General features: G+C 41.9%; 1 protein-coding gene across 1 annotated transcript; it reads right to left on the bottom strand.

The window, feature by feature from the left end:
• Positions 1 to 576: 576 nt before the first annotated feature.
• On the bottom strand, positions 577 to 15,919 carry SRI (sorcin). Its single transcript, XM_090047166.1, has 8 exons — positions 15,636 to 15,919; positions 13,051 to 13,134; positions 10,386 to 10,455; positions 7,226 to 7,269; positions 4,561 to 4,708; positions 4,252 to 4,365; positions 3,530 to 3,588; positions 577 to 2,944 (listed from the first exon to the last, which is right to left on the bottom strand). Exons 1-8 carry the CDS (start codon positions 15,672 to 15,674, stop codon positions 2,918 to 2,920), a joined length of 585 nt encoding a protein of 194 aa, XP_089903292.1. The 5' UTR covers positions 15,675 to 15,919; the 3' UTR covers positions 577 to 2,917.
• Positions 15,920 to 17,374: the final 1,455 nt, after the last annotated feature.

The raw sequence follows: 17,374 nt of genomic DNA, 5'->3' as shown, positions 1-17,374 counted from the left end.
GACAGGCACTTGTCAAGGTCCCTCCCCCGCTACTACCAACAGTGTTGGCGGTGTCTGCAGGAGCTCCGCCGCTCTCCCGCTGCTGCCGTGCCCCCCCCAGCCACTGGGGGCACAGGTCCTTCATGGGTATACCGCTGTCTTCAACTGAATGCAGAGCTAGACTACATAAGCTACTGAGTCACAAGTTGGCTCTTTGACAGGTATATTGAGCAAAAAAACTTTTGTGGGCTTATGCTTTCTTTTTACAGTATTTTTTTTTAACATAAAAGCTAGTCTACGCTCATATCATAACTAAGGCAATGGAATGAAGTCTGGGAAGAAAATAGAGAATTTCTGCTTTTTGTTTATAAAATTATATGCTTCTTGGCTTGGCTGCTCCAAAAATAACATTTTATGTCATGAGCCTTATTCTCAAATGACTATGCAAACATTAATACTTCCACTGAAAAAGTGCTCATTTTGTAGTTGCAAAATAAGTATGTTGTATTAAACTATCTGCACAATAATTATTATAACACATTAAGTAAGATTTTTGCATACAACTCCACATAACAGTAGTCAAAATGCACAATGAAATTGAAATTTTAAATCAGACTTTTATTTTTCAGGCATAATTTTGCACCTACAGGTAGTTGTATTTGTACCTGTCTTATGGAGTAAGCTAGCAACATAAATTATGTGAAATGTTGTACCACAACATATTGAGGCCCCAAAAGTCCAGACTGAGATGTCTAATATGCTATGTTCATCTTTTGGGGATGCGGGCTCATCTTCAGCACATGCAATTTCTCCCTTTCCTGTAGTATTGTTGTGCCAGGAAAAAGATAATTCAAAGGGAAAAGGTAATAGCGTGTGGTGGTGGTAGGGTTTTGGGGAGGTGGTTTGAAGTCTCTGCATTTGGTAGCATGATCAAAACAGGATAAAGAGGAAGCTCTGACCCTTGCACAAAGAACCAGAAGAAAAGCCCACTGAAGTCAAGGAAAAGATTTCTATTGAGACTTAATTGGTCTTGAATCAGGCAGTCATTTTTCTAGATTTCTTCACACCAACATGGATGTCCTCTTTGGATCCTATTGGACTAAAGTAAATTTACTTTAAAAATGTTCATTATAAGAAAGGTTGTATTTGGTGCCTAACTCACTGTGTTATAAACAGACCCAGTTTGATATAATCATCAGGGGTAGAATTCTATTTCCCTCTGAGTGTCTAAATGGTCGTTTGCTATCAGCATGGGTGGTGTTTTTGGCACTTGCACACTGGTTGTGATTATTACCCCCGTACTGTAGATACAAGAGTATGCATGTAGACTAAGCATGTTCAGTCAGCTGTGCAGTGGCTGGGCATGGGCATGTACAACTATTCTGGATGTACAAGTTAGGAAAATGTAGCTAAATAGAAATCTGGAGAGGAGGAGGTAAGGACCCTCCTATATCTCAGTCCCACTGGCTGAGTTGGCTCGGTCATTTGTCCAGGAAGTGGAAGGTCTAGGCTCTAGGGTTCCAACCTCCACCTCCTCAACCCAGAAGGGGATTTGAATCTATCTCCATGACTTCCCAACACAGTGTTTTAACCACAAAGCTAGTAGGGTTTCCAGCAAATGGAACATTAATCAAATTGTGAAATAATAAAAGTTCAAATAAAATATTCAGCATTAGTAGTACTGAGATGAACCGAGTTTCTGAGAATGTTAAATGTGGTAAAAGGAACCCTAGAAATGGAATAGCATTATAATATAAGCTTCAAAGGAAAGATCAAGTTGAAACATATCAAGATTAGTAACCTATTTTCTGGTGCAGGAGAAAAGAAAAGGAGCAATAGCCCTAAATTGGATAGTGCCTAACCACAAGGCTAGGCACTATGCAGTCCTCTCTCCTGCATATCTTTGAAGTTGGGTCCCTGGGCAGCCAAAACAAGGAAATATGTAGGACTAGAAGGAATAGAGCAAGTTAGAGAGTATGTAGCTCAGTGAAATAGCTGCCAGCCTGGAAGGGAAGAAAGTCCTTGGCTCCAGTATGGACTCTAGCTCCCAATGGAGCAAACTTCCTCATTGTACTGTTCTCCATCCAGTGACCATTAAATGCAGCGGGGCAGTGGCTCAGTTTCAGGAGGAGGGGGGAGATGATTATAGGCTTTTTTTGCTTTCAAAGTTTGGGATTGAAAGTATAGAGTGTAAACTGATTTCTGGGACTAAAATGCTGTCTTCGTGTGTAGAGAACAACAGCACTGGTTTACAAGGTAGCACAAATTGAAGAGTCTTCTTACAATAGCAAGGGCAACCCACTATGAGACTGCACTGAAGGAAAAAATTAAATTCTTTTTTGAATAGCCTTTACACATTCCCACTTAAGGGAAGTGCCAACAGCACAGCTTGTAGGCTGAAACAGAGTGAACCCATCTTGAAAACTTGGGTTAGAAATACATTTCCCCACACTTCCTCTTAATACACAAGATAAATATTGCACTCAGAGTTAATTCTTCAGTTTATACATCTGTTCTCTGTAATATTATCAACAGCAACAAAATACTACCATGGGCCATCTATTTGTTTCCATTTAAAACCAACTTAAGACAAGTAGCACTCCAAGAACAGTTTTTAGTAGATCACGAGGGGGAATTAAACACTGTCACAAAAACTTTAAAACTCTACATAATTTGATTATACATAGAAGTGACTTAACAAGTATATGCAAAATTTTAAAAAAATCTTTAATCAAGTCACGAGCTCAGTGTGAGAGCAGACAATACATTGTTAACTTGTGCTCATTATCAAAACAAACAAATTAAGTATATAAAGCGGAATCTTATATAAAATATGCAAATACCAATATTTAGTTACAAGCCATGGTAGTTTTTGGTGCAAAGCAAAACACACACTGGAATGCGAATCAAGCTTCTCTTCATCTTTCTTCCTCTTGATTTAGATGCTCATAACGCACTGTATGAACTGAAAGAAATAGGCATCCATGTTAAAGCACCATGGAACATGACTATTCCTTTTTGTTACTGAAATACTCTTCAAAAACACCTAGTGCCCTCAGCAACATTTTCTACAAAATGTCTTCTGTCAAACAGTGACTAGACTTTTTTTCCTTCTGTGTCTATTTATGGGCAGCAGAGACAAAAGATAAAGGGTTTAAAGTCAGGTACAGGAAGTGGTGGGATAGCTTTTGACAAATGTCCTGTACTTATGGGTTAGTTCTAAACCTACTGCAAGGGAGGATCAGCTGGAGGAGGGGGATGCTTGATTTATTTGGACCTCACCACTCTGAGTTCAGGGGCCAGATTAGACTATTACTTGAGAGGGTGAGATAGGAAGCTTTCTGTACACGCTGGCCAGTCTAAGTAGCATGTACATACCTTATGATTCTCCATAAAATTCGGGCCTGGGAGAAAGGATGGAACAGCACAGGGTAATCCTTGGCTCTCAGCCAAAACTGCTACAGTATATGGAGAGATCGCTTCGCTAGGTTCCAAACCTACTTTCCTTTTATAATTTTATCCAGTTTAAGTAAACAGATGATGCACTTACGTCATCATACTGGAAATTCACAAAACCTTGCTGAGCTGCATCCCTTCTTCGAAAACTCTCTGCAGAAATACACAGGAAAACACTACATTAGTGACTCGTGGGCACAAGAAGTGCTATTTCATCCAAATAGTCAGGCACTTAAAATTAGTAATATACCACTTGCAACGGGAGGATCTCCTAGAGTTTACTTAATGTCTAAAATTATTACTTGCTTTGTGTAAGGTTTTTCCTTTACTTCCTTCCCCTTCCTCTCCAAAGGTTTGCATCTCCTTTCAGTGACGATCTAGGGGCTGATTTTGTGGAGTCAGTACATCCCTTGCTGACGTTGCAGGCAGTCAGCAGTTTGCTGCTATCAGTAGGTCTCTTTCTGGCATGGCAGGAGGCATAATGCTGGGGCAGGGCATAAAATTCCTCTAATCCCAACTGCATCACTATTTTAATATCTGCTGGAGACCTAACGATTTAGCTAACAAATAGAATCTCTAGCATTATGTCAACACTATATTTATATGCCACAGTATAAAAACTGGTTCTTCTGATGAGAAGTAGATACATGAGAGAATTTTAAAAATTCACCCCTTTTCTGGTACCAGTTTTGTCTGAAAATAGCTAGTGCTAAAGAAAAATCCAGGTCTTGGGATTAAAATACTGCAATTTAATCAGATTTCATGATGTAAAAATATATTACCAAATGCCAATAACAAGGCCATACTCAAACGTACCAGTGAGAGCTCTGAGTTTTACACAGCAGGCAATGTAATCATCAAAAGTAATCTTCCCATGGGTGCTGTATCGTTTTACAATTGCAGCGACTGCCTGTGGGCTCAGCCTAAATCCTATTTGAAGGGGAGAAAAAATTCACAGTGAAATGACGGTCAGGTTAGAGAGGTCCATGGCAATCCTCAATGGGAGATATGTTCCAGGCCAATTAATGCAAAACACTTTCTTGGGAAATCCCACCAACAAGCTAATGTCTTAATATTAAGAGGGAAAACTTCACCTGACAGCAATGGGGAAATTTCATAACTTACCCATATTTGTCAAGGCTTTCTCCAGCTCTTGACGATCTACTGAGCCACTTCTGTCGTTGTCAAAACCCATGAAGTGTTGTCTCCACCCATTCAGCACAGCCCAGAGCTCTTTAAATTCATTGAATCCCATTGTGCCAGACATATCCCTCTGAATGAAGGCTAAGGAAAATGCCATTTAATTTCCAAAAACAAGTGCTAAGTATGTCACAATGGGGAAACTACAGTCAGACATAGCTAGCCTGGTTAGTCTGAAGTCAAGTAGAAGGCAGGGTAGATTTGCATCTTTTAGAGTAGGGGTGGACAAAATATGGCTTGTGGGCTGGATCTGGCTCATGGCTGCCCCTGTGGTACTCTGCATGGGGTTAAGCCCTGTCTGCTCCTGCCTGAAGCAGCCAGCACTGCACTCCCACCCACCTCAGCCCTGGCCAGTGCACACAGCTTCTTGGCTGGGCTGCTCCTAGTGCTGCTACAGCTACACAGGTACTGCTCAGCTCCCCCTGCCTCTGGTGGTTCCTCCTCTTCCGCCTACTGCACTGCTCTGGCAGCAGATAACATGGGGAAGCCATGGGGATGTGTGCCAGGCACTACATGCTCAGTCAGGCAGGAGGAAATCTGCAGCTGGGAAGCTGCTGCCCTAGTGTGCGGGGCTCCAGCTCTAGCTTTCCACCCACTTGGCCATTTGCAGGTGGCTGCTCACTGCACTGGGTGGGCAGCCCTATTGTGTAGGGGAAAACTTCAAACTGAATTAAAAATTGTGGGAACTTTTTCTTTGAGTAGCTTTAGAACCCCATGCTCTGGAGCAAGGGTTGGCCTTTGTAACAGGATCTTTGTCCCCATTGAAAACTACCCAAATTTGACACGTTTTCAGTGAAGATTTCTTTTAAGGATTTCAGCTGATACCATTATACATTTCCGTTTGCTATGTGTATCTGACCAGACTGCACATCCCTAAAAGTAGCTGAGTGTGAGCTCATCCAGGGCTGCTACGCAAGGCTTACAAAGATGCTGTAAGCTGCTAAAGCCTGTCCTCACTAAGCCCAAGCTTCTTCATACAAGCAGGTACGTTCAGGGGTCAAATCTCCTTTGCCTGAAATGGCTCTCACATGCCATGGCAGGGTCAGACATTGGAACAACAAGCAAGGTATCCTTCTTTTTCAGCTATTCTCAATTAGAACTACTCCCCAGTAGAGGAAATGGGCTGGAAGAGATCAAGCTTAGAGGGAATGAGTAGAAAACTTTTTCTGAGTAGAGTATACTCCTACACAAACCCAAGATTCCTGAGACATAACAACCCCATTCTTGGAAAAACCTGTGAAATGCACATAAAGCATTTTTTCATACTTCTCTAGTGTGTGTCTACAGAAGATAACAGCAGATAGAATATTATTATTTACTCCCTTAGGAACAGTTTGAGTGGGAGATCTAAAGATTTTAGCTCCGTTACTGATTAATGTGAACGTTAATAAGATACCATGTAATGGAGTCTCTTTTCTGTTTCGTTCTTTAAGAGGCTAGGAAATCATACACAAACATTAATTAAAAATCACTGTTCTTGATAAGCAGCATCCTGGTCATTAAATATACATTATACTTAAAAACATTAAGATTTCAAAGTCAAGCACTCCAAAAATAGAGAAAGTCCAGAATTCATTGTTTGCGTAACTTCATCTCCCCTGATCTTTAATTACATGCTACCTGCCGCCCCTATACCCCTTCCAACCTCATTTAGCATACAAGATGAGCAATGTTCACTTAATGAATAATTCAGTATTTTGAATTCTCCTTGTTCAGCATACAACTGTACCTTGCACTGTATACCATTTCAGCTCTGCTCTCTGGACAAAATTACTAACTCTGAAATTCCTTGCTGAGATACCAGAATGTTTCACAAACCTTGATGTATCTTTACAACTCCTTAGTGAGATGGGTATGATATTAAATCACACTTTCTGTGTCTCAGTTTCCTATCTGTAAAGTATAATGGCAAAAATATGCACTGAATTTAAGTTTGCACTGAAAAAATATGCACTGAATATCAGTCTGATATACAGGACCTGAATTCTTAACATGTTTATTATTGTACAGCATGTTGTATTTAAAGCACTTCAACTGCAGCTGTTGATGTTAGGCATTTCTGCAAATTGGACCTCAGAACCAAAAGCTGAACACCCGCAAAATAATCAGTGTTCTCGGGCACATTCTATGAGAAGCTTGGTTTAAAAGGTGCTTTGTGACACACAGCAATTCAGCAGATGAGGGATAGAATTCAGTTTTCAAGGGAAGCATCCAATTGTCTTCATCGTGAGACTCTCTTCTCTTGTAATTCCATTCCTTACCTGTTTCCCATCTTGCTTTTTCTGCAACAAATGAGGGAAGGGTCCTGTAGAAAACAGGCTCACTTACCACACAACCCTGAGTCATCCCCAGAGCAGATCCAACCTCAGCACTGAATAAGACTCAGATTTTGGGGGGGCGAATATTATGTAATTAAATATGATAACAAAGATCTTTAATTACATGTAGAAAGGGGGCAAATGCTATCTTGATTCTGGCATTTCCTAATCTGTGTCCTTACCTCTTTCTTTTAATGTATTTTCAATGTAATTTTGTATAAATAGGTATACTGTGTAAATGTATTTGCTAAAAGGAGTAAGACAAAGGATACATCCAACATTGAGACCATGAGCCTGCAAGTCTCTAAGTTGAAAGCTGTTTAAATTAAAAGAGGAAAACAAGATCAGCAGTAAATATTAATTCCTGATTTCTCAGCTGTGTTTCATAATACGTACATGCAATAAGACACCGATCCACTGGAGAGCTGCTGTACTTAGCCATTCCATTATCTGATTCAAACAAACAACCTCTACTCACAAGACAAATGAAAATGCTAACACACTGCACTGCACTGCCTGTTATCTCTTAAATTACAAATTACAGCTGAGATGGATCAAACTCCTCTTATGTCACACAAATCTTGTCACTAGGCTAGTCTGGTACATAAATAATATCTGATTTACAATTTACATTCTAATGGAAATGGAGTTGACATATACAAGGAATGATTTGGCCTATAGAATGTTTATTACCAGTGATGACTTAAGAAGCAGAAAACAGCTTAATTTTTCAGATCCCAAACTTCCTTGATACCAAAATTCTCTCTTTTTAAACTGAAAAGGTTTGGTCTGGCATCACCCAGAGGAAAGCAAAAACACATCATACCACTTATAGAGTAACTTCTCAGAAAAGGGAGATGTTAAAACAAAAACACAAATCTTTTGAAGTTTTTGATTTTATGGACTTCTTTCTTCTGAAAGCCAAATTTGATCTTGATTTTTAGTGTCTAAAGAGGGCACCAAGCCAGATCTGCAGTCTGATTTGCATTCATCAGTTCAAATTCCTTTATGGTTTTGGGTACAAGTTAAACTATAACTGAGGTATATTATGTTTCCCCATTGTAACAGTCTACTAAGTAAACATTGGGGTCCATTCAACTAATGATACGTTATCTTCTATTGAATTAACCTTCCTGTATTGGTACTGACATGCAGTTAAAAGCCAGAATTATAAAGGATAATGTCCTATATCATAAAATCTGTGTGGGGAAGCAGTTCTCAGAAAAACCCTGAATTACTAAATGACTGACCAGATTAAATGACAATTGTGAAATAAATCCTTTAACATGTGACTCTTTAGAATTCAACATTTTGGGAAGGAGTAATGTGTCTGTTCTGAGAGTGAACTGCAGCCTTATTTCTATCTGAAGCACAAATATTCTCTCTGGCAAGTGAGGAATCTAGTCCTGAGTTCTGGGGTAGAATAAGAAAAACTATTGAAAAAGTTCTTGAATTCATCCTCTAAATCAGGGTGTTCAACTTCTGGACAGCATGGAGGCTGCACATGCCATGTGTGCTCCCCAGAGTACCCTCCTCAACCATGTGAGCATCCCCATTTCTTCCCAGTTATGTGGGCAGTGCAAGCAGCCCAGCTGTACCCTGCCACGCAGGCAGCCTGACTCTCTTCCACAGCCTTCCTCTTGACCAGGCATACAGCACTTTATAAAGCTTTGACCGCCTTATAGCTGTGCACATGGCACGAGCAAGCAAGCTGGCTTTCCTCTGGCCATACAGTGTGAGCAGCCCAACCCCGCCCTCCCCACAGGGGCAGTGTAACCACCCAGGCTCTTTCCTCACTGCATGGCAAGTGTGACCAACCCAACCCCCCTTCAATGCATGCCTCCCTCTTGGCTCGATGCATAACCCTAGCAAACTGATTCCTCTCTTGCCATGCAGGTAGCCTGGATCTCCCTGCACTGTGTATGCAGTGCCCTCCTGCTGCCTAGTCCTGCTACTGTCCCAGGAGCAAGGGGCAGGAAGTAGAACCCAGAGGAGGAAGGAGCCTGGAGATCCTGGTTGCTGCTGAAGCAGCAGGAGTGATAGGGGGAACAGCAGTTGTATAGGAGCTCAGGGGCTCCATTTTAATCCCTTTTGGGCTATATGTGACCTGCAGGTCTCCAGTTGGACAGCCCTGCTCTAGAAACTCAAAGAAACATAGGCTTTGGGTACACAAATGGGAACCCAAGGATGCAAAAGACTTTATACATTCTCAAGACTAGTTCTCAAGAGGATTTTATCCTAACTTCTAATGGGACATGCTAGAAAAATCTTGAACATGGGTATCCACAATTCCTGGTCCAACTTAAATTGTAGATAACTATGCAATGGAATATATATATATATATATATATATATATATATATATATATATATATATACACACACACACACACACACAGACACACAGACACACAGACACTAACTTACTTGCTTAACAAAAAAATTGCCCAAATTTTGCAAAACACTAGTAGTTCATCTCTGTCTGTATCTGTCTGTAAGAAATAAGTTGGAGCCAAAGGCTGCTGACAGATGTGGAAACCACCTCCACACCAAAACAAAACCAAAAGAGTTTTGTGCATTCATTCAACCCGGCTCCACAATGTCTGTATAGATCACATGCTTCAGTGGAGGTTTTGGCACTTTTCCCTACAGCTAAGCCAATCAGCTATTAGATAAAAGTGCCAAAAAAATACTGCTGAAGCGCCTGATCTATAGAGACATCAGGCAAGTGGGGTCAAACTAATGCAATGCCTCTTCTGGGCACACACTGGGCTCAGTGCAGTGCAATTTAAAGTATAGTGCCAAAAAGCAACCAGGACTTGTGGTAGAGGTGATATCTTTTCTTTTATTAGATCAATTAGGTTTTTGCCCAAAAAAAAAAAAATCTTTAATTGCAAACTTTCAGGCACAAACCCCCTTCATCAGGGATTGGAGAAAATTTTGTAAAAGTTCTCCTGAGTAAAATGAAAGTTCATATTTCATAGGAGAGTTGAAGGTTGTAAAATCTCCTATTTGGAAAAGTTAATTTTATATGCAGGTTAGGCTCAGAGAAAAGTTGGAATAGTCTGTTTACCTCAAAGTTGTTTGTTGGTAAAGCGACAGGTATTTTTTGTTTTTTTTAACTACTATAGGGAGCCAAAACGTCTCTGAAGCATCATCCAATTCATGATGTGTCTAAGTCCAAGGATATGACCCTAACCTGGAACAACCAGTTTCTAGGTATAAGTTCTTGCAGCAAAATGCATTGGTCTCCAGAGTGGAATGTATACAGAAATTTAAACTTACATTTACATTTGAAAATAGGCTAAACAAGGCAAAAAATCCTTCTTGTCAAGTGAACCCAAGAACTATGCACAAAACACAGTTATCAACTTTTTTGTGACTGATAATGTTATAAAAACCAAGCACAGATTAGTTTCATTGACCACTTACGTTTATATCCTCCAGCAATGCCTGACTGGGTCAGGCATCTCTGCAGCTCATCAGCATCTATTTGACCATCCTTTTAGAAACAAAAAAGACATCAGTTAATTTAATTTCTTTCCAGTGTTCTATCGCATGGTATTAAACTACTAATTACCTCTGCAGAAGATGATTTTGTATCTCTGATACCTAGCAAAGCCACCTTTTTTATAACCTGCCTCTCTGTAGAGGCGGGGTTCTTTCTTGCACTTCAATATGCCGCATATTCTACCTGTGTAAATCTACTTATCTTAAACTGTAGTAGGATCAGTAGTCTAGATCTAAACCCAAGAATATTATTTTTTGCTACATAACACTATTGGTAACATCTGCTTAGGAGAAACAGGAAGATGTTTTCATACACATCAAGATCCAAGGGCACAGAAATTTGGTGTGGAACTTTAAGCAAAAGTCCGGTTACCCCAATGTACTAGTTTCAACCTAATAGGCCTCAAATTCATTTTTTTAAAGTTTATACAAGCAGAAACCATAAAAAACAGATTGGCAATTGTCAAAAAAGTTGGTTTGGAGCACTGAACTGTTAATAAATTAAACCAGAAATAAATATATTTAAAAAAGAATAAATTGAGAGGAAAGTTATCTGCTCAATTAGGAACTTTACATCCTTCTAAAATCAAACAGAAATCATGAACTGCCCATGCATATTTATATGCAAATAGGTATGACTTATTCAAACACACAAGGTTCAGAAACAAGATTTAGCTTATATTCGAAACGTATCTAATTTACCCAACTTGAGATTTTTCTTCCATAGCTTTTATTTAAACTTCATAAAACTAAGACTTGCTGCTGAAAGGGAGTGATAAATGAGATCCTCTCTCAAATAGTTCTCTGGATATCACAATTACAGTATTTCTAGGAAGGAAGTGGAGGGAAACACATATAAGGTGCTTCCCTATCATTGACAGACTAGATCCTACAAATTAAGGTATTTTCCTTATTTTTATTTTTAGTTGATATTCAACAAAAGGCAAGAGCATCTTGATTCCATATGTCACATCAGTGCTCAGTCTATATCTATCAGCATCCTGGTTTTCAGCCTATCATTTTCAGCTGTACTGTCCTGCATACACCACCTTTTTATTGTGTAAGTTGGTTAGAGATCATATGTTTAAACAAACTCTAGTACAGGATTCAAAGTGTTAAATTGATTTAGAACGAGTAGGGGATTGCTTTTATAATTTAAGATTCTTAATGATTCTGAATCAAAGTCAGTATCTTGACAAGTTGAGGAGAGGAGAAGGTGACTTTAAAAATTATTCAAGCCTGGAAATCAGAAAGTGTCAGGTATTAAAAGACATGTTCTACAAAACAAAACAAAACAAAACAAAACAAAACAAAACAATCTAACTTACTGTAACTAAGGGCTTTTGTGGGCCTCAGAAATCAAAGCAGTTCCAACTGAGAGAGAGATGCAGTGCTCTGAATGAAGTTTATGATAAAAGGTTCAAGCATATTTTGTCTTAGTTATTTCAGGTCTTATTTGAAACTAGTTTTATTCCAAAAAATATACCTTAAATAAATCAGTTATTTGATACAAAGTGCAATGGCTAATATTAAAGGTGTATAGATAACTCTTAGAATTAATACCTCCCAGAAGTTGCAAATAAGACTGCCAAACCAGTTTGACTAGCCCTTTTAACTTACTGAAAAACTGGGAAGGTCTGACCTCTTAAATACTAGTAGCCACAAAGCATCTAGTATTTTTATTTTATCAGCTCCATGCCACAGTAAACTTAAAGGCTTTTATGTATCTGAAAGACTGTTAATAACAGGTAAGATATATTTCTCTCCAGCTCAGGCTGTCACATCTCTAAAGATCTCTAATTTTATTTAAATAAAGAATGGAGCCCTCACATCAGGAGAACCTTTTAATGTACACTTAGTAAATTGCTTCACATATTCATTTAATAACCTCGCTTCATTTTTATTGCTAGATTGCATTGATCATGAATTGTCATAACTACAGTTGAGGCTCATTTGCAGCAACTCCTGGTAAGAATGGCTATATTTCCCCTGGGAACATTTTCCATACTATCTATACACAGAACCCTGACTACAACAGCAACAGTTTCTTAGGACCAATATGACACCAGAGCATTGACCTACTGCTGCTAATAGGTATCCACTTTAAGTGCTGTGTAGATTTTAAGATGAAGTTACTGCAAAAAATATATTATGGCTTTGCTTTGTCACTGGGGAATAGGAGGGGCAATTAGATGTTATACCTCTAATACTGTATGAATCATTTTTTGCAAATAGCAAACTGATGCAACTGATGTAAGGAAGTTCATGTCTGAACTGAGCCAAAGGGAACTCAAATACGATACTGTGTACTTGACTTCTTTCCCTATTTTGTCCTCACATAGTTACACTATTGCTAGTTAGTTCTCCTATAGTATTTCACATGCTTTATTTATTAGGACTGCTAAGATTTTACTTCTGCTATAGATGTATTTTTTTAATGACCTGGGTACACAGAAACCTTCATACATGTTCTGGCATATATACCAGTACTACAAACAACAATGTAAAAGAATTAACCTAGTAAGAAAATAAGTGTTTTGTCTTGTATTATAATTGCAAGTGAATGGTTTTGAAAGAAATACCATACCTGTCCAGCTACTGCAGCAAAATAACCATACAAAGGATCTTGAGCCTGTCCAGGGAATGCTGGTCCTCCTGGAGCTCCTCCATACTTATTAAAAACAACAAAAAGCAAAGTAAAACTAATGCTTCAATTAGCCTTTACAGCAATTACAGAAAGACTTATAATGCTTACACTTCAGAATCCACCAAGTATCACTTTTCTATACACAATTTGTCAAAATGTGCAATTGCTTTAGAAGACAGCATGTCACTTTACTTTTTTACTTGCTCTACTATGTGGAGTCCTACATGATACTTGCATTTGGGACTGTCTCATGTCCCTACATTTAGATGATCCAATTTTACAATGAAATTTGATCAATCACTAGCAAGCACAGGGGTTTGAGGGAGACTATCTTCATGGCTCTCCACGGATTTTCTTTCCTTCTCAAAAAGAAAAATAAATCCAAATGAACAATTTGTGCAAGAAGGAAAATAACTGCATTTAACTTAGGAACAGCATTTGAGCATGCTACTGAATAAGATAATCAATTCATGCTGGAATGACAGAAGGTAAATACTGCAATAAAAAATACAGAAACACTGTAATCTATTGTGTTAAAGTGGTGCAAGTTTATATAGTGGTGCAAGTTTATATAGCCTACTATATTGTTCTGATTACAGAAGTCAACCCCAAGTTTTCAAGTTCAATTTTCAGAAACATGGCTTGGCACATGTGCAAGCAATAGGATAACAGGAAGCTACTTCAAACAATCTCTCCCAGGTCTATTCAACATATTGCTCCATCAAAAGTAGTAAAAGTCAAATGCTGAAGAACTCAGAATTATATTATATTACTAGCCCATAAGTCTTCCCGATTGCCAAATATCTTGAGCACTTCTACCACTGCAAAACTATTAGGGTTTACTTTCCACATCATATTATGAGAGAAGAGAGGTATCAGAAAGATTGCATGTTGTTTGGCTGAAATGGGACCAAAGGTTTTTGGTTATTAATTATCTGAGTTTGTAATGGAGTTTAGCTACTGCTGTGAAATGTTGTATCCTATGTTCTAGACACTCTATGAAAACACACCAAGATAACCAACCTGGTCTCACCCAAGACCCCTTAAAATGTAAACAGGTAAGAGACAAAGGGTGGGAGAAGGAACTATAGTACTGACAACTTACAGCAAGTTTGTTAAGATAACAACTTTGTTTGCTAAATTAAGCGGGCCATAAAACAGTTTCTCTCCTTACTTATGTTGTTAACAACAGCCAAAATTTTGTGAACATGGCATAAGTGGTATCATTTACTTCTACAGGACTAACAGTGCTGGTGCTATTTGTTCAATATAAACTGCTGCCTGTATAAGCTGTGGGTGTCTGGAGTCATGGGTCTGTGGTAATGTGCTCCTTTTACTGGTAGGAAAGTGAAACACAATGGTGTAAACTGACTTCCTGAGATCATTCTGGGAAAAGTAGGTGGCAGAAGGCCAGGAATTTTGCAGTGGCAGCAGCAGCACCGCTGTTCCACAGTGTGCCTAGTGCCACTCAGTGCCTCACAGCCACAGCACTGCACCCAGTGCCCTCGCCACATGCTCCTTCACTACCAACACATGCTGGCCCTTCCTGCCACTACTGCCAGGAAATGAACCAGGATGTCACAGTGGTGTCAGGTGACAGAACAATGCAATGGTCTCAAGCTGCAGTAAGGGAGGTTTAGGTTCCTCACTAGGAAGAGGGTGGTAAAGCACTGGAACAGGTTGCATGGAGAGGTGGTGGAATCTCCATCCCTGGAGGTTTTTAAGGCCTGGCTTGACAAAGCCTTGGCTGGGATGGTCTAGCTGGGGATGGTCCTACTTTGAGCAGGGGGTTAACCTAGATGACCTGAGGTCCCTTCCAACCTTGATTTTCTATGATTCAGTGTTAGGATGAGTACAACAGATCAAATAACCTGCTTTTTAAGCTGCCTAACTGTAGCTGTGGGCAGCACCAGCACAGTGGAGAAAGGTGGCCAGTCTTCCCCTTTCTACACTTAGGCTCCTCCGCTCCTGGCTAAGGCAACTGCCTTCGTAGGAGTGAGTGCCAGGAAGTCTCGGCGCTGGAGGTGGAGGCAGAGGGTCAGCTTCTTTCCTGCCTGCCTAACGCAACCCCCAGGAGCACCCAGGCCTGCTGGCTGTGGGGAACAAAACCACAAGCAGTGGGTCTGTGCAACAGAAACATCCTGTCCCCTGCTCTGCCCGTACCCCCGCTCTGCACCTCTGGCCTTCACCTCCCGCCCCTCTGGTCTTCCCTTTGTCCCGCGAAGGTCGCCCAGATCCCTCTACACACGGGAGGCCCGCGGTCCCCACAGGTGTCACAGCCCTCAGCCTGGCCCTGCCCCTGCCCCTGCAAGCCGTGCCAGCGCCATGACCGCCGGGGCGTCCCCCTCCCCCCGGCTAGGTCCGGGTCTCTGGGACAGTCCAGGACGGACACCCCCCGGGGGGACGCAGGGCAGCCCACAGGGCGCATGCGTTGTGGGAACAGTGTGACACCCACGGGCGCCCCGACCCCGCGGGGCTGCAGGAGAGACCCCGCGCGCCCCCTCTCGCTCCACCGTCAGGCTCACCCCGCCCTGGTAGTAGCCGGGCTGCCCGGGATACGCCATGTCCGCCCTGTCCCTGCCGGCTCCGCCGCCCTAGCGCGGGCGAGCCCGGACCGCACCACCTCCCACCACGGGGGAGGGGGGGGTGGGACGGCCCTGAGAAGGGCGCCTGCCGCGCAGCCTGGCTCTCGCCCGAGAATTCTTTCCGTGTCACAGGCGGGAGCGGGAGGGAGGGGTGATGCGGACAGCGCTGGAGCCGCCTGCCCGCAGGACCAGGCACCTCCGCAGCACAATGGTTCCGCCCGTGCGCTGGGTTTTGTTTGGGGTTGGTTTTTTGGGTTTTTTTTTTTTTTTTGGACAAAAACTTTATGGAGGCGCGAGCGACGAGCACGAGCACGGCCTGGTGGCGGCCCCGGATTGGCTGAAGCTCGGCGGGACCTGCCGGAGCCTCCAGCTCGTCTGCCGCCCCTTCCTTGCTCCGAGCAGAGGGCTTCTCCGCCTGCTGCCGGGGCTTGGCTGGGTTCCGGCCCCCGCGCTGCTGATAGACCTCGAACTGGCGAGGTTTGGGTGGCGCTGCATCACGTCGTACCGCATATAACATGCCCCGGGCACGGGACGATCCAAAATGTTAGCGAGGGGCGTCCGCATGTTGTGGTGCAGTATCGCGCACCAAGCGGGAGGTTTTCCTCCAGTTAAGAACAGACTAGAAGCTTTGGTAATAGGCTCGGGGCCCCCGGGCTGTATTTAAAGCTGCGTTTTCAGTTTAAAATTGAAGCCCAAACCAATATAAATTAACTGGTATGAGTTAAATACAAGCTGCGGGGCTGTGAAATGGGAGCGGCATCACCAGGAGCTGGGAGCAGCAGCAGAATGGGGCGACAGAGGCTATTAACTGAGGGCTTTTAAAGCCCATTAAAAAAGAAGAGGGGAAGAATTTAGAAGGGACCAGGCAGATTATAAAGAGCCATGAAGTCAAGTGACCTTCCTCACTGCTGCCTGACTAGAAATGCTGCTGCCACCGCCAAGCAGTTTGTGTTAAACTTCAGGTGAGCAGGGATCAAAGGGGAGTCACCCCTGGATCTGCTCCTGGCCCCAGAATGGACAGTCAGGGGAGGTGCTTTTATTTGTTTGGTTTCCATGCCTTTAGGTTTTGCATCCTCAAGTTTTTCTTAAAAACATACGGCCAAGAAGTTGCTGGAAAAAAAGCAGGGGGTGATTCTGGTGTACTTACCAGAGCTAGAAATGGCTAGTAATGAAAGAAGGAAACGGAAATTCCTTATTGTCTGGCCCATAACCTGTGGTGTGTACTTAATGTGTTAATAATGTTTAATGTTATTTAGAATGCTCAATATACAGCTGGAAAATAATGGATGTGACAACAGGGCTGTGTGAAACTTCGGCAGCTGTTTCGTTTTGGAGGTGTTTCAGCCCGTTTTGGCACCCCAAACACCAAATCCGAAATGAAACAGGAGGCTCTGAAATAGCTCTGAAACAAAACCAACCAAAACATTTTGGAAAATGTCAGAGTTTCGGAGCTGGGCTTGCAGGGAAACAGGAACTAAGAAGAGGGAAGGGGAAGAGGGGGGAAGGACTGCTCTGATATTGACATCTGTAGCTGGCCAGTATCTGTGATCTGTCCCTGAGGTCCCTTCCAGTCCCAGTGCTCTGGAGGAGGGACGGCAGCCCGCTGTCATCCTGCATGCAGATCCAGGGGCCTGTGCCCTCTAGCGGGGAGTCTGGCACAGCCCCGCAGCCCTCCCAGG

This window comes from Crocodylus siamensis, chromosome 5 (assembly GCF_052110815.1).
Source record: "Crocodylus siamensis isolate JL-2025a chromosome 5, ASM5211081v1, whole genome shotgun sequence".
Classification (NCBI taxonomy): domain Eukaryota; kingdom Metazoa; phylum Chordata; order Crocodylia; family Crocodylidae; genus Crocodylus; species Crocodylus siamensis.
Note: the sequence above shows the minus strand (reverse complement) of the source record. Positions and strands in the feature narration are given on the sequence as shown.

Excerpts from the sequence above, each read along its gene's own strand:
- SRI (XM_090047166.1), bottom strand. The coding sequence starts at position 15,674 with ATGGCGTATCCCGGGCAGCCCGGCTACTACCAGGGCGGG. Across the intron at positions 3,589-4,251 it reads AAAACTCAGAGCTCTCACTG|AGAGTTTTCGAAGAAGGGAT; the intron begins GTACGTTTGAGT and ends GTATTTCTGCAG. Across the intron at positions 2,945-3,529 it reads TGAATTTCCAGTATGATGAC|TTCATACAGTGCGTTATGAG; the intron begins GTAAGTGCATCA and ends TATTTCTTTCAG.